This window comes from Peromyscus leucopus, chromosome 9, assembly GCF_004664715.2.
Source record: "Peromyscus leucopus breed LL Stock chromosome 9, UCI_PerLeu_2.1, whole genome shotgun sequence".
NCBI lineage: Eukaryota > Metazoa > Chordata > Mammalia > Rodentia > Cricetidae > Peromyscus > Peromyscus leucopus.
In genome coordinates, this window is record NC_051070.1 from 36,982,892 (window position 1) to 37,009,612 (window position 26,721).

Genomic DNA, 26,721 nt, shown 5'->3' on the forward strand with positions numbered 1-26,721 from the left:
TATGGTTTCTAACAAATTTTAGTATGTGAACAGTATCACTTCTAATAACCTGAACAAGGTGTCATTGAATGCTAAGAAATAAAGTTTCTGGCCAATAATATTTCCTAAAGCTCTGCCTTGTGGCTTGAGACTGTTTGAACTGGTCTTTAATGAATAAGACCAATTCCCATTCTGTTCCCTATGTTTCAGTTCTAGAATAGGACATTGAATATTGATTAATTTTCTTAATTTCAAAAGTTCTTTTCTTTGTACAATCTTAAACATGTCTCATTAAGAAACGGTTTTCTTCTGGGGATGCAGTAGTGTCCTTTCTTATCAGCTTCTTTCCTATTTACAGTGTAAGGAATGAAAATATATTCCCTAGAAACTTTGCTAATGGGATCAGGTGCCCATTGCTTTACATTTTTTCCTTCTTCCATCAGCCTGAACTAGAGCCTCTTATTAAAGGTCGATTTCATGGAGTGTAACTTGACTTAGTTGTATGAGTGTTTCGTATATTTGCAGGGTTTCTTTGATCAATAAGCCATTAGGTAAAATCACTGTGTTCACAGTGGCATGGTTTTAACTGTGTGAAAATGATTTATGTAAATATTCACCAGGATCAGAAGATTAGCTGAAGTTTGGAAAGAGACCTAAAAATTTGCATTTGAAGCTTTGTGTACTAGACTTTCTTTGATGAAAAACTGGGGTTTTGAGTATTTGTCTCCATATTATTTAATTCTGCTAATCTGCCTGCTCTTCAAAGGAATCTAGCATTTATAGGAGATTGAATCACACAGATGTCCTATTTGTATATTGTATTTTGATTTGCTACCATTTGGTGTCACTGTAGGGCAGGGCTTTTAAACCCTGTGAGGTAGAGGTCTCTTTTTATTATCATTTCTGCTGTAAAATGTTGTATAAAGTTCCTGTACAGCTCAGTGCACTAAAATGTTATTTTAAAATAAACCATAATATTTTTGTTCGAAAATAAATAATGTAAGAACATTGAAGACAATGTGAATGCCAACTGAATGCCCCCCCCCCCATATACCCCATTTCACACTAATTGTCGTCCTAACAGTTGGGTTCCTATTACTTTGTATTACTAATGCATGAATCTTCAGATGAATACTTTAAAAAGTGCTTTGTTCGGAAACTCCTTTTACTACAAAATGAAGATTATTTTCATGCTACACTGTTTTTAAGCTCTTATTTAGACTTTCATAACCTATATTATGACTTTCCTTTAATCATTTGCATTGACATCATCTAGTATTCCAGTAAAAAGTGAACCCACACACATCTTGTGTATTCATTGAAAGACAGCATATTACTGTAGCACTGTGGTCCAGAAAAGTCTTAGCTACTTCTCAGGGCTGTCTGGCCTTGAGTAGTATTTCGTTCATATTCATTTGTTCCTATCTCCATTTCCATATGAAATTAGACACAGTTAGCTTACCATTGACTTTCTAAGTTATTATCAATACCTAAGTAGCTTCCAAAAGCACAAATTTATTTTCCCATATACTTGGATGGTGATCAAAAATCCGGACAGGGTTTTCCCACCTGAAGAAGAAACCCACATTTCTTTGGCCATCCTTTTCTGGCTCTGTAACATCTTCACCAAATAATCTGCCACATTCTGAAGGCAACACACTCTGCACTGTTAGTGTGCTTTATTTCCTTTCTTTACCCTTTGAGACATTCTCTCCAGAAAATGTGTGTTAACATTTCTATTCTTTTACATGAAATCCATCATCTTTCCTCTTTGTTGCCATAGTACCCTGTGCGTATTTCTGAATGTGTCTTATTGCACTGGATTCTAAGTGTCAGTTTACAAGTAAGAGTCTGAACGCTTTTTTAGACCATTGTGTTACCAACTTCTTTGGTTCATCTTCTAGCTCTTAGTGAACATATGATATTGATTACATGAATCCATGAAGAAAACTGGGGTGGGCTAAACAGAAAGGAGGGCACAACACAAACAACAAAACACACAGAACTGTTTTTTAAACTCAACTATGGCTGCGGGTGGGGTATGAATATTCTAAGACACAGAGGTCAGAGGGCAACTTTTCGAGTTGCTTCTCTCCTTCCACTTTACATGGACTCCCATGATTCAGCTTGGGCCACTAGATTTGAGCTACAAGTTCCTTCCCTTCTGAGTCATCTTGCCAGCCCCAAACAACAAGTGTTCTTGACACTCACTTTTTTTTTTTTTTTTTTTTTTTTTTTGGTTTTTCGAGACAGGGTTTCTCTGTGTAGCTTTGCGCCTTTCCTGGAGCTCACTTGGTAGCCCAGGCTGGCCTCGAACTCACAGAGATCCGCCTGGCTCTGCCTCCCGAGTGCTGGGATTAAAGGCGTGCGCCACCAACGCCCGGCCGACACTCACTTTTTTAAAAGGTATTGTTGATGATGATACACATTCTATTGCTTCCTGTTACCTCCTGGACTCAGTGGACATTTTCTTGACCTTTCACTGATTCACAAGGCCATTTTGCTTAAGTGCATGAATATGCATGATAGGACACTGCTTTTGGTATTCAGCAGAATTGATTTCTAAAAGTGTTTGTGGAAATTATGATTTGTTGAGAAAATCATGATTCATTGAAACACCTTTAGATAAGACTGACAGAGAAAAATGGGGATCCTAAGAGGCTACCTGTAAGGAAGCACTCCTATCTCAGGCTAAATACCTCCAGGCTTTTCTTGTGACCCTTAAAGTTTTCTTACATAAATGCTTCAAAATGTGCTGTTGCAAATAAAGCACACATCACATAGTTAAACTTTAAAACTTATCTAAAGGCATCGGCATAATCTAATTTCCATATTTTTTATTTTTATGTGTGAGTATTTTGCCTGCATGCGTTTCTCTGTAGCATGTGGATGCCTGCTACTCAGGAAAGCCAGAAGAAGGTGTCAGATCCCTGGAACTGGAGTTACAGACAGTTGTGAGCCAACAGGTAGATGCCGGGAATCAAACGTGGATCCTCTTGAAGAGTAGCCAGTCCCCTTAAACTGCTGACCCATCTCTCCAGCCCCTGAGACAATTTCTTTATGAATACACTTGGCTTTTCATAATTTCTGCTTCCTTTTGTCTTCAGTAATTCATCATCTGTTTTGTCTGCCCAGTGCATAAAATGTGACTGTCTGAAGTGGGTGGAAGCTAGAGTCTTCTGCTTCTTGCCAGCTCCTTACACCTAGTGCTGCTACTTTCCAGCACCTGCCAGGTGTCCAAGCTCACTTACCTTGTCAATCTCGTCCACAGATCTTTCACCGTGCGTGGAGAACATTTGTTTGGAATGGTGAGCTATTATTTCCTAACGGAATTCTTAGCTGTATAAATCTTAGAATTATGCTCCACCTAAGACTGTAAACATTTGGCCATTGTGGTTCATTTCTCTTAGTTAGTATTTTAGTTTGTACCCTTCTTGACAAGCTATTCTTAGGATCCAAGATCCTCTAAGCTCAGCAGGGTAACAGTTTCCTCCTGGTTTAAGGCTTATTAACTTACCTGAGTCTGAGTTACCATTGATTTTTCTTTGAACTAAAATCCATCAGCTGTTTAATGATCGTAATTTTTCTTTTGATTTGATTTCTGCCTTCTATCACATTTAACTGCCTAAGCCAAAGCAGTTTACAATGATATTTGAACTTTTAGTTAAAGTGAAATTCTTTTGGTTTGAATAGTTAAACTCTGTTGTCAATTGAAGGATAATTCAACACCTCCCCCTCTTTCTTTTTCAGAAGATCTCAATGATTTCTTCTGAATCACTCACATTTGTGAATTGTTCTAATACATGACACTTTAGAGTTCCATGCTGACAACTCATCAAAGGCCGAATATCTTTTCTTTATATGTTTAATTTGTAGTCTGACAATAATGCATGATTTTTGAGTTAACTAAATCTATGCAGAGAAATGTGTAGGTTGTTTTTATAAGTGAGCTTAGTTCTTGATCTACATTGGAGCTCTCATTAGGTGATTCTGAAGAAATGGCTCCAGACAGATGCTTGTACATTAGTGTAGTCTCAGCCTTGGTTGTCCAAAGGGCTTTGATTTCATTGGTAGCTTTAGACCTTGAGGTCCTGTTAATAGCTATACTACTTACTATCTGATATTGTTTATGTGAATACATGTAGTTGTTTATATGAATTCAGCAGTGGTTAGTTCCTTGTTCATTTATCTGATGGACACAGTTCTCAGCATTCTTAACATTTTGCAGTAAACACATCTCTTAATTGATATTTTTCCTTTGTTTTCACTGGGGCCAGTAACATAAATAAAAGTGTAATGACATAATATTGGATAGCAATAAATGCTTCACAGATAGTGGTGGCATAAAAATGAGTGTGTTTCGGGCCGGGCGTTGGTGGTGCACGCCTTTAACCCCAGCACTCCGGAGGCAGAGCCAGGTGGATCTCTGTGAGTTCGAGGCCAGACTGGGCTACCAAGTGAGCTCCAGGAAAGGCACAAAGCTACACAGAGAACCCTGTCTCGAAAAACCAAAAAATAAAAAAATAAAAAAAAAAATGAGTGTGTTTCACTGGAGTGGTTGTGGAGCTTTGATAAAGGTGTAATGATTGGGCAGGAGCTTGGCATTCAGTAACCTGGATGATTTTGAGGAAGCATGTTCCAGATAGAGACAGCCATGAACAGCTGCCATGATTTTAAGGGGTAAACATGTTTGATGATGTAGCATGGTGATGCAAAATACAATTCTTGTTGTAAATGTGAGTAATATAGTTTATTCTATGAAATATTAGTGATCAGGAATGCAAATTGTGGTTCCTCTGTAGAAGAAGTTACAGAAAGAAATGAAAGCCATAAACTAATGGAATTACTAAATATTGTGGGGACATCAGGAAGGCAGATTGGAACAGTGTAAGAAATGTATGGTTTCCGATGCTAATAATATTTGAAGTTTAGGTGTGGAGGAAGCTAGTATTTGCTGAGTTTAACAATACATTTCAAAAGTCTTAGCTAGGCATTGCAACAATGTTAAGTCAGATAAAGAGGTTAGTAGTAGATGGCTGTTTAGGGGCCAAAGGCGACCTAAGATAATTTGGCTAGCAAACCTCAACATTCTCTCCACAATCACGAGGGTCTTATCAGTCAGTCAGTCAGCTGGGTTAGCAACACAGAGGCAGGCTTCATCCGAGAACTTCAGTTCCCAGAAGCCAATGGTGGGAAGTGAGGGAGAGTGGTATTAGGTGACACTGGCGGCCAACAGGGCCTTTTAGCCTCAGGGTAAGGTGTGTGGGTTCATTCTTAGAATATTGCTGGAGAGTTGCAAACAAAGAGTCAAAAGATCACATTGGTACTTTCCCAGTTTCCCTGGCAGCTATGTGGGGGGAGAGAATTGTGGTGAGGCGTGTAATTGAAGTCCCTGGTAGGTTAATGTGGCAATTTTAATGTTATTATTGTTGAGGTGTGAATGAGTAGTGAGCTGACTGCCTTTAAAGGCCATGACACTGTTGAGAAGTGGTCAGGTTTTAGATCATTTTGAGTGTAAGGAGGCTAGGATTTCTACTTTTCCAATTGGGGAAATAAGAGGAATCCAGGCTAATCCCAGGGATAGAAGAGTATACAGACTGTGGGATGAAGGTCACCACCTGAAGAGATGAAGAGAAGCCTTGCACAGGGAACATTTTCTTGAAAAATCTTCATAATCCAGATGAACAGGTAATCTCTTCATTTGGGATGTAAACTGGGGATTCAGGACTAGAGGTACTAGTTTGGTGCTGGTTGTGTACAGTTGGCGTTTAGATAGTTTTGGGGCCAGATGAGATGACTGAGCAAGAAATGAATGAATGGCAAGAAAACTCAGGCAGTGAAACACTAGAGAAAATGTGCAACCTTCCTGTTTTCCCTTTCTTTCCCCCAGAGGACCTGCTCATCAGCAGCAAAGTTCTGTTTGTGTTTGCCTTTGGTTACCACCTCTCTGAGGAAAATTAAAGTCCCTGATCGAGGGAATTGTACAAGGTGATTTTATAATATGACACTATTACTGTTTGTTTCAAAAACTAAGTAAGAGTGGGGGTGAGAGGGCCGTCTGACGTCTAGAGAAACAGGCAAGTTGCTCATGAGTGTTAGAAATGGCTGTTCATGGGGATATGCGTGTCTGGGTAGAAATAAGAAATAACACTTGCATGTAGACCCTGCTGTCATGAACAGAAATGTAGTCATTTCTAATTTGTCCTCATAGTAAATGTAAATGTACCATTTCTTTCTTTTTCTTTTCTTTTTTTTTTGGTTTTTCGAGACAGGGTTTCTCTGTGTAGCTTTGCACCTTTCCTGGCTCTGGCTCTGTAGACCAGGCTGTCCTTGAACTCACAAAGATCCGCCTGCTTCTGCCTCTCAAGTGCTGCGATTAAAGGCGTGCACCACCACCGCCTGGCAAATGTACATTTCTTATAAGCTCAGACATAGTCAAGCTGCCAAAGTGTACAGGCATATTCTTGCTTGATAAATCTCATTTAATCAAAGGATTGAATTCATTTAGTTCAAATCTGCATCAAAATAATAATATCAAATCTTGCCATTAAGCAGAAAAATCACTTACATACTGCCAATTGTGTTCTCTGTCGAGTGGGAAGAAAAGTGTCATTGAGCTCTGAATGGAATATCTTGTGAGCTTTTGTTGCCCATGTTCCCTGGAAATTAGCAGATTGTCAGCTGTATTAAATAACTCTGCAATTCTTTAATTTATTAGAACTAATAAAAACACAGCATGACCCAAATAACATGCTATTTCATTGAGTTGCTAACACTAGTGAGTTTTTCTGAAAGTTTGAAATTTTAACTGCGGCCTATTAATTCCCCCCCACCCCCTAATGGTAAAAAATACAATATATTGTTGCATTGGGAGATCTTAAATTCTGCTTACAAGCCTCCATGTAACCTGTCTCCACCTTGGTGTTTCCTGGTTCATCATCTCCCACTCACTTTTTGCTAACACTACTGTAACCACAGGGCCTCTGTGTCCTTCCTCAGACATACCAGTTGCACACTTGGCTGTAATTTTCAAAAGTTCCATCCCGTTCTTGCTCACCTTCCTTAGACCTTGTTTTCCCTAGGTGTGTTATCCGTGCTTCTTGTTCTCCGTAGTCCCAGAGCCTGTTTCCTTGCGATTACCCAGTTGCCTTTCCTTTCCTCACAGGGCAGCTGTTGGGAGGGGTTTCCATGGAACCACACTTGAGATAACTTACCAGCTGCCAGAGCATCTCCACAGTACCCATTGCATTCTCATGTAAGACAAAGTGCTAAACGGACTTATTAATAAAACCCCGGAGCCAGATATTGGGGTGAAAACCGAGAGATCAGAAAGAAAGAAGCCAGAGACGTTCTCACCACTAGAGATCCTCAGTCAAAAAGACTTACTTTCTGTATACCCAACGCCTATATGCCTTTCTGTTCTACAATCTCATTTCCTCTCTCTGCCCAGCTACATCACTTCCTCTTCTTGCTCAGCTCTGTACTTTGCGCCTTTCCTGGATCTGGCTCTGTAGACCAGGCTGGCCTCGAACTCACAAAGATCCGCCTGCCTCTGCCTCCCAAGTGCTGGGATTAAAAGCATGCACCACCACCGCCCAGGAAATGTACATTTCTTATAAGCTCAGATAGCCAAGTCAAAAGTCTGTCTGTAACAAACCTCCAGACTTCTATGGTTAACTAGTATTGGAATTTAAGGCTTGTGTCACCAGGCCTGGCTCTGTTCCCAGTGTGGCCATGAACTCACAGAGATCCAGAAGGATCCCTGCTTCCCGAGTGATAGGATTGAAGGCATGTGCTACCATTGCCTGACTTCTGTGTTTACTATAGTGGTTGGCTTTTTCCTCTGATCCTCAGATAAACTTTATTGGAGTACACAGATAAAATAGCACCACATTCTCATTTATTGTATTCTGCTCCATTAGCCTATTATCCCTCCATAGTGTTGTCCATGATAATAAGAATCATTGTTTCAAACATCTGTTAGTGGATTTCTGGTGTCTTGAATGGTACCTGGTATCTAGTAAGTTTCCAATAAATACCTAGTAAATGATTTTTTTTAAAAGCCCCTAGGTAGTTCATTATTTTACTTCATTTTCTTTTTTTTAAATGTTGAAAACTAGCCATTGAGTCACTAAGACTTGACAGGGAACCTAACATGTTCCAAGCACTGGATCTGAATTAAAATAGTTTGGTTTGGGATTCTATATCTAGCTATCATTCTCTGCATTTATAAAAGTGTTGGTTAGACCCGGAAGTGAGTTTTGACTCTAAAGCTATATGCATTTCTTAGAACTCTACATGAATGTAGGAGCTGTCTCAAAGCGCTGTTTACAAAAGCACGTGCATCCTAGCAACAGCTGCTGTCAGTATTCTCACATTTTATCTTGAATATTTTCTTCTCCAGTTTGGGGCTTAGCCTCTTAGAGTCACATCTCTAGAAGCTCTCTTCCTTTCCTATGATGCTGTAGCATGACTAATGCACATGTGTTTCTGCCATCCCTGTCTTAGGGCTCTTTTAGTGTTTCAGACAACATCAAGTTCCACGTCCAACATATATTCTGTTGGCTCTTGACTTCTGCTCAGAATTCCATTTTGTTGTTATGTTTACTTGCTTTCGTTCTCTCTTCTGGCTTCCTTGTGTGTTGTGCCTCACTGCTCCCTGATTCTTTCTGAGTTTTTCTAAGACTAGAGGAAGGCTCTTGCACAGATGATTTATCTTCTATTACCTATTTTTTTCACAGTATTTTATTTTTTAAATTTTGTGTTTGCTGTCCTGCTTATATGTGCACCATATATGTTCCCGGTACCTGAGGTGGCCAGAAGAGAGTGCTCTCTGGAACTGGAGTTATGTGGTTCTAAGCCACATATACATGCTGCTTAATAAATACTCGTTCTCTGGAAGAGGATCTAGTGCTCCAGCATTGATTTGTCTTTTTTTTTTTTTTAAATATTATACTATCTATGGCTTGTTATACCTTATAGATGAAGGATTGGATAATAGCAGGGAGGAAGGTGATTTTGGAGTCTCAGGTTAATGGCATAAATTCTACATCAAATAAGCTAGCCCAGAACTAGCAAGTACATACTGATTCTGTTATCTGACTTTACTGATGAATCATTCACAAAGTAAGTTCATATACTCATATTATTTGTACAATAGCCCCTTAAAGTAACAAGAATTGGAAATCTTGGAGGCCCTGGAGATGGCTTAATGGTTAAGAGTGCTTATTGAGCAAGTGGGAGGACCCGAGTTCTCATCCTCAGCACCTATGTCCTTACACTAGGTTCTGATAACCAGCCCACCTAGAATAGGAGTGGCAAACTTCAGGTTCACTGAGAAACCCTGTCTTAAGGGACTAAGAAAGTAGTAGAAGCTAATAACCCACCAGCCTGCATGTACATAAACCTATAAATATATATATATGTGTATGTGTGTATATATGTGTGTATGTATATACACCACACACAACATATGCATACATCACATATATGCATAATTCATGCATACCCCCTTCTACACACAGCCTAAACATGTATGAATAAATGTCTTAAACAAGAATCTCCATACCAGTGATCTCTGCTTTCCAATTTCAATGTCTCATTTTTTCCATTCTACTGTGTTATTTCTATTCAGGCCTCTTGCAATATTGGCAAGTTGTAGATATATAGTGAGAGTATAAAATAATACAATGGGAAGGAAGCATTTAAAAGACAGTTGTATTTCTTTGCTCATGACCTGTCTTGTTCCTGTTTTTCTTTGTAAAACCCAAAATAGCAATATGTTTTCCCCCAGAGACTAGGGGCCCAAATGGGAGTCGACTTCCTTGTTCTTCAAACAGCATAATGCAGAGACTGCAGCATCTGAGTCCCTACTCTAGTGTTCCTGCTACCTTTTCCTATTTTCTGTCCCTACAATGACAAGCAAACAATTCTCTAGGGCTAACCACTTCCCCACTTCTCTGCAATGCTGTAATAAATGGTGTATTTCTGCTTAATTTACCTCCCAGCTCCTGGAACACAGCTTGCTGCTGCTTTGACCCCATATTCATTGGCTTACTTAGGATACTTGTCTGAGATTTTTGCCTCATGTTCTTTGCTTTGCTTATATTTTTATTTTGTATTTAACTGTATGTTCCATTAAATATCCTTATCTTGCATAGCAGACTTTGCTCTTTTGAAAGGATGGATGTGTTTGTTTTCTTTCCTCTAACATGAGGTCAAGTTTCCTTTCCTCCAGCTCAGCTATGATCCATTATTACTGCTGTTTCTCTTTCTTTTCCCGGGGTGTCAGTTTTGTGTCCAAGTCTAGATGCTATTTTTTTTTTTTGTAGGAGGAATGTAGAGTAGTGGAATTGATTTTTTTTGTCCTCCTTTAGTGAAATGCTATCATAGCTTATTTACCCCTAGCTTCACCATTAGCACCAAATCATTTGTCTCAATCTATTTCCCGCAATTCTTATAAGGCAAAGCATATCTAAAATTTCCTCCAAATACTTATTTTTTACATTTTTAAATGTTAGAATTGTGCTTGCCTTTTATTTACAGTTATACATTAAGTAGTCAAGACATAGTAATAAAATTTTAATTTCTTGAAAAGCTGCCGTACATAGTTAATGGTTTTCAATGAAATCAATTGAATGGTGGTATTTTGGATTTTTCATTGCTCTTTCATGTCACTTTGTTTCTCTTTCTACAGCAAATTATATGGCCTTTATGCAGTAGGGAAATGCAATACTTCTATCTTTGATCAAAATTCCTTTAGAAATCATCCCTGTGGACCCAATAACCAAAATAAAGCATGCAAGCTATTAAGGTCAATTGAACAGGAGTATATAGGAAAGGACTTAAGCTTCTAGCAGTGTTTTATTAAGAGTTTCATTGACACATTATTTATGCTTTGTCTAAGTTCTTGCCTAGAGTTTTATAAAAATCATTCCTCATTTTACATGCTAATTACAGAAAAATCAGTTGAAGGGTGTGTGTGCGCGCGCGCGTGCGCGCAGTCATGTGGGAGTGCATGTGTGTATTCATATGGTTGGCAGAAGACAACTTGCCCACCCCCCCCCCCCTCCTCTTTTTTTTTTTTTTTAATAGAGACAGGCTCTTTCATTGGTCTAGAATTGCCCAGTAGGCTGAGCTAGCTAACTTGCCAGCCCCAGGGAGCCACCTGTCTCCACTTTCCCAGCAGTTGGAGTTTAAGTATGTGTCATAACAGCTGGCTTTTTCTGTGGGATCTGGGATCAAACTTCTGTCATTTTGCGTGCAAGACAAACACTTTACCAGCTAGGCTATGTTTTCAACTCTGTTTGAGCTTTTGACAATCTTTCACCTTGTTGCTAAACTAAATACTGTTCTGTTCTCACACACTGTGTGATGTGGGCTCCTGCTTTGTTTTTTCTTACCTAAGAGGTACTATGCTATGGCCTTAGCTTAGTACTTACTGGATTTCTTACTACTTCCCTTGGATTTGTCCAAGGTTTTACTTCTAGTTACAATAATAGGTTTATACAGACAATTCTTTTGGCACACTCTTCAAATGCAGGTCTCTGCATATGTTTCTCATTATCTCATCCATTCTGCCCATTGCCTGATTGCCATGTTTGGCCTGTATTTTCACTGTTATCTCATACTGAATGACTTGTAAACTCAGATCTCATCTCTGTTATCTTCACAAAGCTTGGGAATCCTTCCTTATGGAAGACTAGAGAGTTACTTGATCAAAAGTACCCTGGGGACCTAATTTGAATGCTCCCAAAATGTTTCCACGTATCTATTGACCTGAAGAGTAACTTGAACTAAACACTGAATAGGTTTCTGAAAAGCCTTTGATTTCTTTGTAGAAGTCCCCAAACGAATTTTCTTTGTCCTACTGGAGACTCAGAATGAAAACTACAAATAATCAAAACTAAGAAACACAGCAAGGTATCATTGTTCGCGAGCCTGTGTTTGTAATAAATACCCAACGCCTTTGACATTAATATGGTGGCATCAGATAAAGAGCAAGATTATATAGAATGGCACACACAAAATATCAGGGAATTAGTCATGAACGTTATTTTGAGTAGTAGCTTTTAAATATAAGCTAGTTAGCAAACACCACAGGAAAATACCTCTTTCTCATTACTTTAAACTATTCTGAAGCCTGGGAGCCATTCTAATGTCCCTGCCTAGGCCTCACCAAAAAGGAGAAAACAATCAATCAACAACCCTAGACTCTTTCTTAGTGGTATTAGCTTTTTGACCTAGAGGTCAAAGGATCAGCTACAGTATTCTCCCCCATAAGTTGTGCTGTTGAAGGCATTGTTTGAATCCTTCCTCCAGTTTACGACTTTTTTATTTTTTGATTAACTTTTACTTCATCTGCGAATCAGTATTGAATATTTAATTATTTAAACACTTGCAAGTTCAGGGGCTTTAGTCAAAGTGACGCTTGAATGGAAGTGTGTTTTTATTATTTTAATGATTTTTTCAAATCCCTCCAGTTCAGTGAAATTTCCAAAACCATGAACGGATTGAGTTCTTCCATGTATTCATTTCACTCATGTCAATGAATGGATTGAAGGAATTGCTTCTTCTATATATTCATTTCATTCACATCAGTGAAATGGCAGCAGCAAGCCAAAGTTAAAGTAGAATAGGTTCTATTTTTTATTTACGTGTGCTTTAAGCTGTGCTCTTAGTGTGTAGCCCAGGCTGACCCTGAACTTACTGCCTTCCAGCTGTAGTTTTCAGAGTCCTGGAAGCATACATAGGCTGTTGTAACACTAAGTTACAATTTGCATTTTTTTAAACTATATTGTTAAGAGAAAATGTAACCTCAGTGTGATGACTTGAATAAAATGTCCCCTATAGGCTCATGTATTTGAATGCTTAATCGTCTGGGAGTGGCATTATTTGAGTAGGTTTAAGAGTTGTGGCCTTGCTGAAGGCTTTGTTGTGGCCTGGCTGTGACTTTGTTGGAGAAAGTGTGTTGCTGGGAGTGGGCTGTGAGGTTTCAAAAGCCCATGCTAGGGCAAATTTTGTTCTCTCTCTGTCTCTCTGTCTGTCTCTCTGTCTGTCTCTCTGTCTGTCTCTCTGTCTCTCTGTCTCTCTCTCTCTCTCTCTCTCTCTCTCTCTCTCTCTCTCTCTCTCTCTCTCTCTCTCTCTCTCTCTCTCTCTCTCTCTCGGGCTGTGGTTCAAGATGTAGCTTTTGGCTACTACTCCAGCACCATGCATGCCACCATGCTCTCAGCCATGATGGTAATGGACAAAACCTCTCAAATGGCAAGCAAATCCCAATTAAATGTTCTATTTACAAGAGTTGCGTTGGTCATGGTGTTTCTTCACAATAGAGCCATGACTAAGACACAAGTTGATACTCACAGTAGTAGAATGTTGTTGTGACAAGTCAAGATCATGCTGGGGTTTTGTTGTTGTTGTTTTGGAAGAACATGGACTTTGGAACTTAAGACTAGAAAAGTGGTTGGGCACTCTAAGCTTAGGGGGCCATCCTAGTAGGACCATGGAAAACAGTGGTGATGAGGGTGATGTAGACTATGGGCACCCAGATCAAGAAGTTTCAGAGGGGCAGAATATAAGAAGAGACTGTTCTTGTGATATTTTTACAAAGAATATAGCTGGTTTCTGCCCATGTGCTAAAAATTTGCCAGAGGCTAAATTGATGAGTATTGGATTAGTAGCACTGACAGAAACGATTTCAAAACATATCACATGGTTAGTAGTGATCGCTCCTATGCAGATCTATAATGAAATGTAGCAACTGGGGCATGGGGAAATGCAAAATGCACAGTTTGAGGAGAAAAATAATGCCAAGAAGTGTTTTGTTGGAGCCTAGTGCTCAAGGAGACAAAAAGTTTAAATTCTGATGCTAAATAGAGTAAAGTGTGTGGTGAACCCAGGGCAAGATCCCACCCAGCTAGGCTTCTAACTTGTGAAAAAGAATTAAAAGCTTAAACAGTGAAAGTAACCGTTAACATCAGGAATTTGATGGAAATTTAAAGGAAGTGGCCACGTTTCAGCCCCAGAAAGGAGTGGAACTTGTCAGCTTCCACCATGTGGTTATGCCTTTGGAGTTAAGAATACAAGAAAAAGGGTATGGAAACTCCTTCCATGGCTAAGGAAAGCCTTTGAAACCAGGCATGTGTCATGGGTCTCCCTGCATGGAAGCACAGAGAAGCCCTTGTATGAACCTATGAAAGTGAATCTTAGATTGTATTGGAGACCCCAAGATGTTGGAGATGCAAGAGTCATGGATATCTGCCCAAAAAGGCTGCATTCTTTTCAGTACTCTTGAGGAGGGAGCAGTGAGAAATATGTAGATAAAGTATAGAGGAGAGAAACAGAAACATAGGACAGCCTCAGGAGGGCCTGGGTCAAAATCCACCAGCCCCTGCTTTTCTACTAAAGGACTTTTAAAGGAATGCCAAGGGGTGGAGCAAAAGACCTCCCCCCAGCACAGCCTAGTGCAGACCATCCCAGACACCTGGTGACTTGGTGACACATGGTCTAGCCATCCCCTAATGAAGCCCTGCTGTGTAAAGCAAGCTGAGATCTCACTAGAAGACCTTTGTGGGCTCCCACAAATGTTGAAGTCAGCAAAGCTGAAAGCTTTGGAAAGCTGAAGAACAGTTTGCCATCAAACATGGAGATGCTAAGTTGGAGTTCTCCTTGTTGATTTTTAGGTTTGTTTGGTCCAACATTTCCTCACTATTCTGTCTTTCCTCCCTTTTGTAGTGTTTTATTGTATTTTAGAAATATATAAACTGTTTTTGATTTTAATTTTTAAAGCTATAAGATTGCCTTGAGTCTCAGAAGAGACTTTGAACTTTGGACTTTTAAACAATGTTGAGGATAGGCAATGGGCATTTCTGAAGTTGGAATGAGTGCATTTTTGCATTATGATATAAGCCTATGGGGACCAAGAGTGCAATGTGGTGGTTTAAATAAGAATGTTCCCTCAAAGCTCATATATTTGGATGCTTAGTGATCAGGAAGTAACACTACTTGAGAAGGTGTGTGAGTTGACCTTATTGGATTGGGCCTAGGCCTTGTTGGATGACATGTGTCACTAAGTGGCATTTGAGGTTTCCAAAGCCCATGCTTTGTTCAGTTATCTGTCTCTCTGCTTGTGGATCAGCATGTAGCTCTCTCAGCTACTGCTCCAGCACCATGAGTGCTGTCATGCTCTTAACATGATTATAATGGACTTAATCTCTCAAACATGCAAGCCCCCAGTTAAGTGTTTTCTTTCAGAGCAGTTGCTCTGATCATGGCCATGGTATGTTTTCACTGCAGTAAAACAGTGACTGAGATAGTCAGCAATGGTGACACTATGGCACTCATCAGAACCGAGTAGATTGCTCTCAAACTCCACATTTTATTACCGATCACAAAGTCTTTTTTGCTATCCTTTCCCCCTAGCCTATCATTCATGTGGGCAGAATGCTGGTTGAGATACCCTGCCCATCTGCCTTTTCTCTCTCTTTTTGTGAAGCTGGGGTAATATGTTAGGTAGAGGTTCCACTATTGAGCTTACGTTTCTACCTGAGTTCTGCTTTGTACCCATTCTGAGAATTCTGCACTTTAACTGGACCATTTTGCAATTGTTTATAGCTTGGCCACATAGTATACTCTCTCATAAAAAAGATAAAATAAATGCTTTAGACTTTCAAATATACAGTCATATACATATATATGACATGTTTCACTTGGAAGTTGTCATCTTCTAGTTTATATTCATCTCATCTGTTTTGTTGTACTGTTTGTCTGCCTTCTTTACAATTCCTTTTAACAATACCTTCAGTGTTTTTGTTAACTTGCTAAATAATGTTGCCTTGCTTTTTTTGTTAATTGCCCTTGGAGTGAATATTTTAATTTAGTTTACATGTATTTAATTAGCCTATGTGTGCATTCTCACTTGGGGGAATATGTGGCATCGTCAGAAGATATTTCTGAAGTCATCTCTGTCCTTCCACCACGTGATTCCTAGGGATCGAAGTCAAGCCAGTGGACTTGGCACCCAAGTCTTTCCCATCAGCCCTAGAGAATATATTTCTAAAGGAGATTTTAAACTCATTGGATAAACTCTCTTGTTTCTGTCTGGTCATGACAGTACATGCTTGTAATTGCTGTGTTTAGGGAGTAGAAGGAGGGGGTCCAATATTCAGGGCTAATATTGCCAGCATAGGGAGTTTGGCGTGAGCCTGGGCTTCATGAGGCTCTGCCTCAAAAAAGAATTAAACAGCAGTACTCCAACCCCTTTCTATTTTTAGTGACAGTCTATCCCTGGTGTTCTGTTTGGGATCATTTTCCTTCTTCCTCAAGGATTGCCTTTATCAGTTATTCTGGTGTCCAGGAATCCTTCCCAGTTTTCTTTTTATTCTTGTGGTTTCTTACATAATTTTGAAGAGATCTGGTTTCTGTTTGTGCCCTCATCTTTTGATACTCTCTTCCTTGCCCACTGTTTCATCCATCTCCAGTTTCTTGTCATCAGGTCACATTTCTCTTTATTTTCACTGTTTACTGCTTTGGGGCTCAAATGCCAAGTCCTCATGAAAGTATTGATTAAAATGATGCCATCTGCCTTCATTCGTTACTTATATCACCCCATTTTTCATTTATTCATAACACCAAAGGCCATCCTTCTTTTCCTATGGTGCCAATCTCTCTTGTGTTTCTGTTTGCTGTAGGTGCCTTTTGAACTCAGTTACTTTTATCAGGGACTCCTTTATGCTGCATTCCTATGGAACATTGCTTTTAACCTTTGAAGCTTAACTTTGCTGTTAAGTATATCTAAATGAAGACTTGAAATTGTTGCTCATTTCAGATGTATTTTTGGAACTTGTGTTTCTCTTTTTTAACTTGGGGATTTAAAATAGTCTGTATAATCAAAACTACAAAGGGACACATTTAAGTTCATAATGGAATTGTGAGGTTTTCATTTTTATGGTTTATATATTCCTTTTTGTATAGAAGCATGTTCTAGGCCATCTATATAGTACTGAAATTTTATTGCATAATTGGCTTAATTTGTTTTATTTGGAAAACAAAAACAAAACACCATTACAGTCACATCCTCATTACTAGTCATGCATCATTCATTAGAAATAAAGCCTACAATGTTTTCCACATGTAAGCAAAAAGGTGTATTATGATTCAGTACTTTGCAAGCAATGTTTGTAGGGTACTTCTTGGATAAGACTATCGTCCATTGCCTAGGATGTTTTTCTTCTGTACCCCAGAAGTTTGAATACAGATATTTCATGGATCCCTGTGAAACTTTTCAGGGAATATAGTGGGGAAATGAAGCTATACTTAACTAAATTACTGTAGAATTAGGCAATTTTCTTTCAGTTCTAGCTTAATGTATAATTATTGAAGATATATCTTGGCTCATTTGCAGTTTTATTCCATGTTCCTTCAACTACTAATGTGTATGAAAGGTCTGTGAAGGTCAATTTTCATGAAATTCAGGAAATGCTGTGAGAACTGTTCTTTCATTGTGGTGTTCTCATAGGAACTTTTTTTTTTTTTTTCCCGAGACAGGGTTTCTCTGTGTAGCTTTGCACCTTTCCTGGAACTCACTTGGTAGCCCAGGCTGGCCTCGAACTCACAGAGATCCACCTGGCTCTGCCTCCCAAGTGCTGGGATTAAAGGTGTGCGCCACCACCACCCGGCCTCATAGGAACTTTTGATATGTTATCTACATGTGTAACTTTTGATATGTTATAAAGATGTGTAACTTTTGATATATACATGTAGAATTTTTGATACATTAAATACACAAGTAACTTTTGATATATATTATATAAATGTATGTATTTGAAGTATCCCTGTGGCCTAAAAGTATCTTCATGAAATATTACTATTAAAAGGAAAAGTGTAAAAGAAAAAATTTTTAGATAGTAATTTATATAGTCACAGTATGGAATATGATAGTACATATTAGGTGAAAACTAAATAATTGATTAATTGGAGTGAAGTGGTTTCTATAGTTTAATAGTAGAAATTGTACCATAATAAAACATTTTTAGAATTCTATTTCTAGTACCATCAGAAACTGTAAAATATATAGCAATAAATTTAACATATTTATGAGAACCATGTAGAATATGAAGACTAGAGAAAGTACACAGGCTTACTGCTTGGGACTGGACTGTAGAGCAAGTTGTGTTCTGTGAGAAGAGAAACTGATATATCTCCAGAACTCATTCCCTTAGCCTTTGTTGTGTTGGAAAGTTTCCACTTACTTCCCAAAGATGAGTTGTAGGAGAGGGTATGTGTCTTTGATCCATGAGCCAGAAAGCAGTTGTTATACAAGAACAGCCATTTGCATGGCTAAAGAGGATGGGGCTTTCTGCACGGGGACTTGAGCTCTTCTGTGAGGATCTACCTCAAGTATCTAGAGGTAGTGTCTAGAGGCTGACACTGAGCACAGTTTGCTAGAAAGTGGCTATGTCAAGATGAGTGTGGAATAGCATCTGGAAGTCCAGCCATCCTGGGAAGTACTGAATTTCTGGTCCTGTCCAATGGAGGGAACTCATTATCAACATACTTGATATTTTTTTGAACAGAGGAAAAGAGAAAGCTGCTTTAGGCGTGAGGGTCACAACCATAGGGAAAGATATACTCGGATGCCCCTCCCTATCACAAAGCTAATGTCGAACTCTTCCGAGAAGATTTCGGAGATTGAATGCTACTTAGTTAGAATGCTAGAGAAATATGTCTTAATTTACAGAGCTTTTCAAATACTGAAGGCATGGAAGGAAGCTCATGCCACCCAAGCAAGGTGATCACTCATTGACTTATTTTTCTGCTAAAGGAAGAATACATAATCTCCAAAGTGAGGCTGTGGGAATCGGCATGGGTACAGCTTTAGAATACAATATTTAAAATTAAGGATTAAGAAAATTAGACAAATTGTAGGGAGGAATGGCAAAATAAATCTGTTCCCAAATGGTTTCAATTGTGGATTTTACTTTTGCAAACATAATGTGGATATAGTGATGATCTCCAAAGCTCAGAAGGAAAGGATTGGGGAAAGGGGGCTCACAAGGGAAATGAAAATATGGTTTAATTAAGAAATATTTGCAAGGAAATGAAAATGACAAAAAATGTACCATATGGGAATGCTCGAACTGAAAAGTTCAGTAACTACATTGAAAATTTGAATTCATAGGTTTAATAGTATATTGGAGCGAGCAGAGGAATCAGTGAAACCGAAAGCAGATTTATAGAGAGTATAAATGTACAAGCCTTGGCGTTGCCTTGCATCTATGAAGTATGTAAAATTGTACCATATGTACTTTGCTGTTGTTTAGTTTTCTTAAATAATTTTAGCATAACAGCTTTAATATCATAAGGCCACATTTATTTTAAAAACATTTTTGATATTCTGAGTACTACTCAGACATAAGGCACATGAATAGTTTTTTTTTCTTTTTCTTTCTTTTTTATTTTTTTTCTTCAGCTTTTTTCTACAAATGAAATTAACTTTTTTCCCCCCAGAGTTTTCTGGAGATCATGAACATATTGGCCTGCTAACAGTGGAAGATAGACATATTTTTTTCACACAATTAGAAAGAGCAAGTTTAAAACTTTATTTTAATGTCTCCACTCCTGTTAGATCCTAGTACCTTCTCCAAGTGCTGCCCTTGCCTCTCAGAAGCAGAGCTGCTGTTTTGACCACCCCTTTGCTTATCAGCCCTCCCCCACAGAAAAGGGAAGGATCACTCCACCAAGTCTAAGCAGAGGATGTTAGAGAAGCAGATCTGTAGGAGTACGAACATCTCAGCACTGTTGGGAACAGTCTTGTGTATGAAGGAGACCTGAAAGCCATAGAGAGGATAGCAGGCCAAAGCTGCAAGGACCATGCTCTGTGATGTGATGTGTTGCCTAGAAACTGGGTTTGGGAAATTAAAGATCATTTTCATGAGAAAACATAGTACGTGGAGCTTGTGGTCCATTCCAGATGGTTTATACATGGTGACTGTGAATTTCCACACTGTGGTCCTCTGAGTGGTGCTAACGTGCAAAGTAGCTGGAGGCTGTGGTGATATTGTGTCCCCCAATATGTTGTGCACCCTAATAAACATATCTGGAGTTAGAGAACAGAACAGCCACTACATAGACATAGAGGCCAGAAAATGGTGGCACACACACCTTTAATCCTATCACTTGGGAGGCAGAGATCCATCTGGGTCTCTGAGTTTGAGGCCACACTGGAAACAGCCAGGCATGGTGACACACACCTTTAATCCCAGGAAGAGATGGCAGGAAGCAGAAAGGTATATAAGGTGTGAGGACCAGGAACTAGAGGCTGTTAAGCTTTTAGGCTTTTCGCAGCAGTTCACTTGAGATCCATTCAGATAAGGACTCAGAGGCTTCCAGTTTGAGGAAACAGGATCAGCTGAGAAGTTGTTGAGGTGAGGCTAGCTGTGGCTTGTTCTGTCTCTCTGATCTTTCAGAATTTACCCACCCCAATAGCTGGCACTAGTTTTTATTAATTTTTATAAGTTTTTTTTTAAATTAATAAGACTAAGATTCATGTTACAGGAGGCCTTGTTCCATCGTCCCTTATAGTGAGGCATGTATCTGGAACATTAAGCCGATTAGGATTGGAACTGGTATCTTTTTAATAAACAGGTTAAATGTAGTGTTGGAAACTTCACTGGTTAGTTTTATGACTTTAAGGAATATTGACAAAGAGACTGATCACTTAAGTTTCTTTTGAGATAAGAATGTATAAACTCTGCCAAGTAGAAGAGGAGAAAATCCCTCTAGTTTTTAATAAGTCCAACTCCCGACTTTAATAAAAGACACTCTAAGGAAAACTATATTACGTGTTAATACACAGTTGCTATAAAATTCACAAATTGATTTGCTTTCCTCTATGGAATAATGGATAAAATTATCCCATAATGAAATTATGGGATGTTATGTCTTCCACTGTTCAAGACAGTACTAAATAAGAAGAGGTGGGCTCCGAAAACAATAGTTATTCTTCTGTGACTCTCATAGTGCAGAATGGGTCTAGTCTGTTCTCGTTGCTTTGTTGATTTTTTTTTTATTACTTTTGCATTTTGCTATGCCATCACTCATGTATGTGCCCAATAACAAATTTTGAACTAGAAGTTCCCTTCTTTGTGACCTTGCTTCTTGTTTGCTCTGCTCTGATTAGCACTCCAGCCAGCTGGTGTTAATCTGTGAATGGTGGCATCCACTGTACTACTGTGCCTTCAGAAATAGGACTGATAGGCTAGAGAGAGGCCTCAGTGATTTTTTTTTCTGCTTTCCCAGAAAACCTGGGTTCCATTCCCATGGTGCTGCAGCTCTAGTTTCCCAGGATCTGTGCCCTCTCCTGGCCCCTGCAGGTACATGGTGCACAGACATGCATGCCCAACACTTACTCACATAAAATAAATCTTTTTTTTTTTAAGTTTTCAAAAGTACAACTGAAGTCAAAGCACCTTTTAATTTTTTGGCTCAACCTTCAGATTATAAATCAGTATGATAGATTGGGGTATCTTGAGTTTATATTACAAACACAGTAATCTTAACTGTAAAAGGCACTCATAGTTTTTTCCTCCCTGCCATTCTCATGATTTAGCTTCTTATTCTTTCTGCCCCACTGTTCGGTTTCCCATCTGCTGTCTCCCCCGTGACTTTCTGTTGCCACTCGGAGTACTGGGACAGCACCGTACACTCCAGTTCTGCATTCAACTGACTGACAGTTCCCTAAGAGCAGAATGCGAGTCCTCAATGTTGATAAAATATGGGGAATGGTGAGGAACAGAAAATGTTTTTCAAGTTTATACATTATTTCCCCCACCTTTATCATTTTAAAATTTTAGTCTACCTGAAGAGGCAAACTTTGGTTTAAATCCTACCCCAACTTCTTCTGTTGTTGGAACATTGCTCTGAGGTAGTCCTCATCCTTAAACAAGGAATCCATTCAACACAAGGAGCTGAGGGTGGACCTCCATTTTCCATGCTAGCACAGTCCTTTTGCCTCAGACATGTAATTAGTAACAGCCCAATACTAATTTATCCAAGTTTACAGGAAATAACAATATGAACCAGAGAGCTAATGAAAACAAAAATTCTTCTCCCAGCTGCTGCTTTTAGGTTACCTTCCATGACTTTGCTTTGTCAGGATTTTCAGGAACATGTAGCCCTTTATTCAGCATTACATCATAGACTTTCTCTTTTCAAGGTACCTGTCCTCTGTGCCAGATACACTCATTAGTCATACAAATCTGGGTTATGTTTTTCTAGGAAAATTAATTACTTTGTGGTGGCTACATATGGTTAGCTTGTCATAAGGAAAACTTTAGCATATTTTGGGGTGGTATAATATAGGCATTTAAACAGCCATTTTTCCCTCTTCCTCTTTGTGCATAAAATAGTACATTAATATGTGCTAGAATTAACATATTTTGCAATATCTCAGCATTGCATGGGTACTAGAGAATTATTTCCAATGTTACCTGTAAAGTGCCTGCACCTGATTTTATAATCCCAATGAGAACTAAGGAAAACCAGAGATGTCATGGGTCATCATTCCTCTTTAAGTGGCCATGATTATATGTCCTACACTTCATTCCTCTTCTGTGTCCTTCACTATTCTAAAGGTATTAAATTTAATACAGTAGCATCCATACTACCAAGGTATGTGGGTATCTACCATCACAATGTTTAAGGATTAAAAAATAATCTGGGCAAGTTAATCTGGTCATGAGATGCATTTTAAGCCAAATCAAATGATTTTCTGAGAGGTAATCACCATTTATCCCTACTTTTTGTGTTAGATATCTAAAAGGATCAATTCATGTACCGCTTTTACATAGGACTTAATTTTATAATAGAGTGACCTTTTCTCTTTCTATAAGTTTATATTGCTTAAGCGATAAAACACATTAAATTATCTTTGTAGAGTCTACTGTCTTTTTACTGTATTGTAAGAGAAAAGGTGTTTCTTGTTTTTGTTTTCTTTTATTTTTCCCTAGACGGGAATTGCAGACATTCTTTGAAACCAAGGAAATGGAAAGCATTTTTGGTGCCTGTGGAGCGGAATTTTTACTAGTTAAGCTAGCTTCTTTCTTTAGAAGCTTTCTTATTGCACTGCACACACATGACATGCCATGTGGCTGCAGATAAATTACTACTTATGTTACTTTGATAAAACATCAAGCACTATGAGGATTTGTCTCCTCAGAAGATATTTACTCAAAGGTGTCTACTGAGAGTCATTGTTTTATTTTCCATTTTTTTTTTAATTCAGAGGGTTGGTCAAGTATTAAGGAAGTCTGTACCCTCTTTTTAAATCAGAGTCTAATCCAGGGCCTTATGTATACTATGCAATTCCTCTACCACCGAGTCTCCAGTCACACCTATTTTAAATAACAATTAATTTTATTTTCCTGAACAATCCTGATTTTTATTATATCTGTGTCCATATAGGCTTTATTTGACATTACATTTTACTCTTTCTTTTTTTCTTTTTCTTTTTTTTTGTTTTTTGGTTTTTCGAGACAGGGTTTCTCTGTGTAGCTTTGCGCCTTTCCTGGAGCTCACTTGGTAGCCCAGGCTAGCCTCGAACTCACAGAGATCCCCCTGGCTCTGCCTCCTGAGTGCTCGGCTTAAAGGCGTGCACCACCAACGCCCGGCATTTTACTCTTTCTTTTAGGATCTTGGACATGAGACTTCATCTCTTTTAATCCTGTTGTGTTGTCTCATGGTTATCTGTCTTCGCCTCAAACATCTTTCAATATTTGCTTGATCGGCTTCAGCCGTTTTATTATCACTGCCCCGTTGCTGTTACCAAGACCTCATATTGCTAACGTGTTTCATTAAGGAATTCATCTTAACTGAGAGCGGTTTCTGGCTCCACCTAAGTGGATTTTTTCCTCCTGTGTAGCTAGAACAGAGGGTGTGAAGGGAAGAACGGGGCCCTTTGTTCGTGCTCACACCTCTAACCTTCCTAGTCTCGGCCTCCAAACTGCGTCCCCCTAAGGTTACCTTGGCCTGTGAGGGCCCTGTGCCTTTGTGCCACTCTGTCTCCTGCTACGCCCATGTTTCCCAACTCTGATTCTGCTAATTTAGTATGTGTCAGGAGTCATTCCACTTTCTGTGTTTCTGAAGAAAGTCAATTTAGTACAAATTGGGACCTATTTACTCTCCCTCTATCTAACACATACTGTTAGTCAGCAGGGCATCTGAGGACGGCGATTGCTATTTGAGGCAAACAAACCCTTTTTAGACCTTTCTGAATATGTTTTAAACATGACCGAGTGCATTTCAGTATTGAACAAAGATTATTTAGTGTTGATGTGACTGCTTTGTAGTCTGTTTCCAGTGTGTCCTGTTACATTTCTTAAAACTTTGAGTTTTTTAAAATATTTATTTGATTGCTTAATTATATTTCACTGTTTCATTAAAGCTTTCTTCTCATTGCACATCTGAATTGTTAATTTTGTTTTTGAAGGATGGCTGGATTCCTTACAGAAACAAGCAGAGCTCTCCTCTGCTTGCCATCAGTTTCGGGGGGACATATTGCTTCTTCCGTACTGTCATACCAATAAATCATCCCAGATTACTTGCCGAGGTACAGTGCTGGAGTATACCATGCATTTTAAAGGAAATCTGCTATTTTCTTTTCAATCAGATGAGCAATGTGAAGAGACTGCGGCCACGGCTCAGTGCTGTTCTCTTTAAGCTTCAATTTGAAGAGCAGGTGAACAACATCAAACCTGACATCATGGCTGTCAGTACTGCCTGCGAGGAGATCAGGAGGAGCAAAAGCTTTAGCAAGTTGCTGGAACTTGTGTTGCTAATGGGGAACTTCATGAATGCTGGCTCCCGGAACGCTCAAACCTTCGGATTTGACCTTAGCTCTCTCTGTAAAGTGAGTTTGTTTTTTTCACACACGTATTTGCCTGAACACTTACTCTTAAATGTCAGCCCTGATTACATTATTTCAATATTTTTATTTTGATGGGCTCATTATCAAGAACTTGAACTGAACCATGAACTCAAACCTAGAGTGAACTGAGCTAATTTACTCAACCTCTGAACTAAATCCAAATATTAATTTTCTCTGATCTGCAAATCCAACTGAAGGATTTTGTTTAATAACTAAATTATATCCTAAACCTATGCTTTCTCAAACCAATGAAATAGAACATCAAAATATCATTTAAACTTTATATTTATTTAGTTCAGGTACCATCATCTAGTGATGTGTATTAACTGTTGCTTAGAACTGTTGAATTTTTTGCTTTTAACTATTTAAATATTTCTTTGCATTATTTTGCATATGCAGGCTAAAAGAAATAAGATTTCTTTATATATGAAACGTAAAGTATTATTAAGAATATACATATTTCAGACCTCACTGATGAGTTGAAAATGTTTCTATCCAACTGTAATTTTAGAAGCTATGAAAACTGAGTGAGTTTACATAATGCCTCATCATATTCTCCTGGTTCGTTTCATCGCTTGAAATTTCTTTGTAACAAACACATTCAGTGTTTTGTATAACAGACCTCTTTCCTGTGGTGTGCCATGGCAATAATGCTTTAGTGATCTATTTGTCATAAATTCTTCTCAGTTACACATCACAAGAAACCTTGTGACATCCACACTCTCTGATTAAGAAATTTGGTTTTTATTATTGCTAGCTTGGTGGTGAAGATGAGAATCTGGTTCAGCTTTGGCTGTTAGTTGGTGAATGGCCATCCCCTTGGTGGCTTTGCAGTCACCTTCTCACACAACTGTCCTGAACCCCCGCCTCCCTGGGCATCAGTATTTCATGTTCTTCTCCCTTCCTCTTTATCTTCCTGCCTTCATTACCACATCTTCATGTATTTGCTAAAATTCCCTGCTGCAGGGGACATATGTCCTGCAACACAGACCAAAGGCTTGGTGTGTCAGTGTTTACTCTGGGTAAAACCCTGTGATATGTGCTTTACCATATCATGTCACTAAGGTAGGTGATAGATATTTTATCTGGTATATGTGGAATTCATATTCCCTAGAGGTCAGCCACAATTATATTTGTTTGCTTATTTATATTTACTTATTCATGTTATGATGATTCTGTGCTTTAATGGAGCTGTTTACAAAACCATATGGCAGTCAAATTAGGCCAGAGATGCCAGCTTGGCAGGAAGAGGGTGGTGGCTCAGTATTCAGAGGTAAAAAAAATGAAACTGACTATTAAAGATAAGTTTGTATTTTCTTGAAAACATTATAAGTAATGAAAAGAGATTGACTTAAAGCTTATTGCACTGCACATGTGGGTACAAACTGGTCCAGTACCTTTATCTTCTTCATGGGATAGGAAGTGGGGAAAATAGGAATGAAGGAGGAAGTCAATAAATATTCCTAAAAGTCGTGCCTTGCACTGGTGATTTTCTAGATGTACATTAGTTCTGTAAGCCAGGTTGTGTGATCAGATATGTTTAGGAACGTAATTCTATTTGCAGGAAGAAAGAAGGTTAAACTGTAGTGGCCTATTGAACATGTATTGCCACTGAAATTTGCTAGTTCAGTTTTAAGCTTAACTACATAGTTATTTCTTTCCTTAGTCATATTTACTATATTTGCATTGCAAATGAATGTATGTTTCTATTAAATATTCAGCCTATTCCCACCACTGCAGGAAGTTCTATTGGGAAGAACTGGTGACTTATTAGTGCCAGAAATTTGGGGAGTGGCCGAGATCTAGTACCTGCCCTATGA

General features: G+C 38.7%; 1 protein-coding gene across 4 annotated transcripts in view; it reads left to right on the forward strand.

Moving 5' to 3' along the window:
• Diaph3 (diaphanous related formin 3) overlaps positions 1-26,721 on the forward strand; it is a 486,098-nt gene that overhangs the window by 248,942 nt on the left and 210,435 nt on the right. For all 4 annotated transcript variants that reach the window (XM_028878991.2, XM_028878999.2, XM_037208361.1 and 1 more), the window contains one exon: positions 24,644-24,883. In XM_028878991.2, coding sequence (XP_028734824.1) covers positions 24,644-24,883 — 240 coding nt within the window. The remainder of the gene's footprint in view (positions 1-24,643; positions 24,884-26,721) is intronic.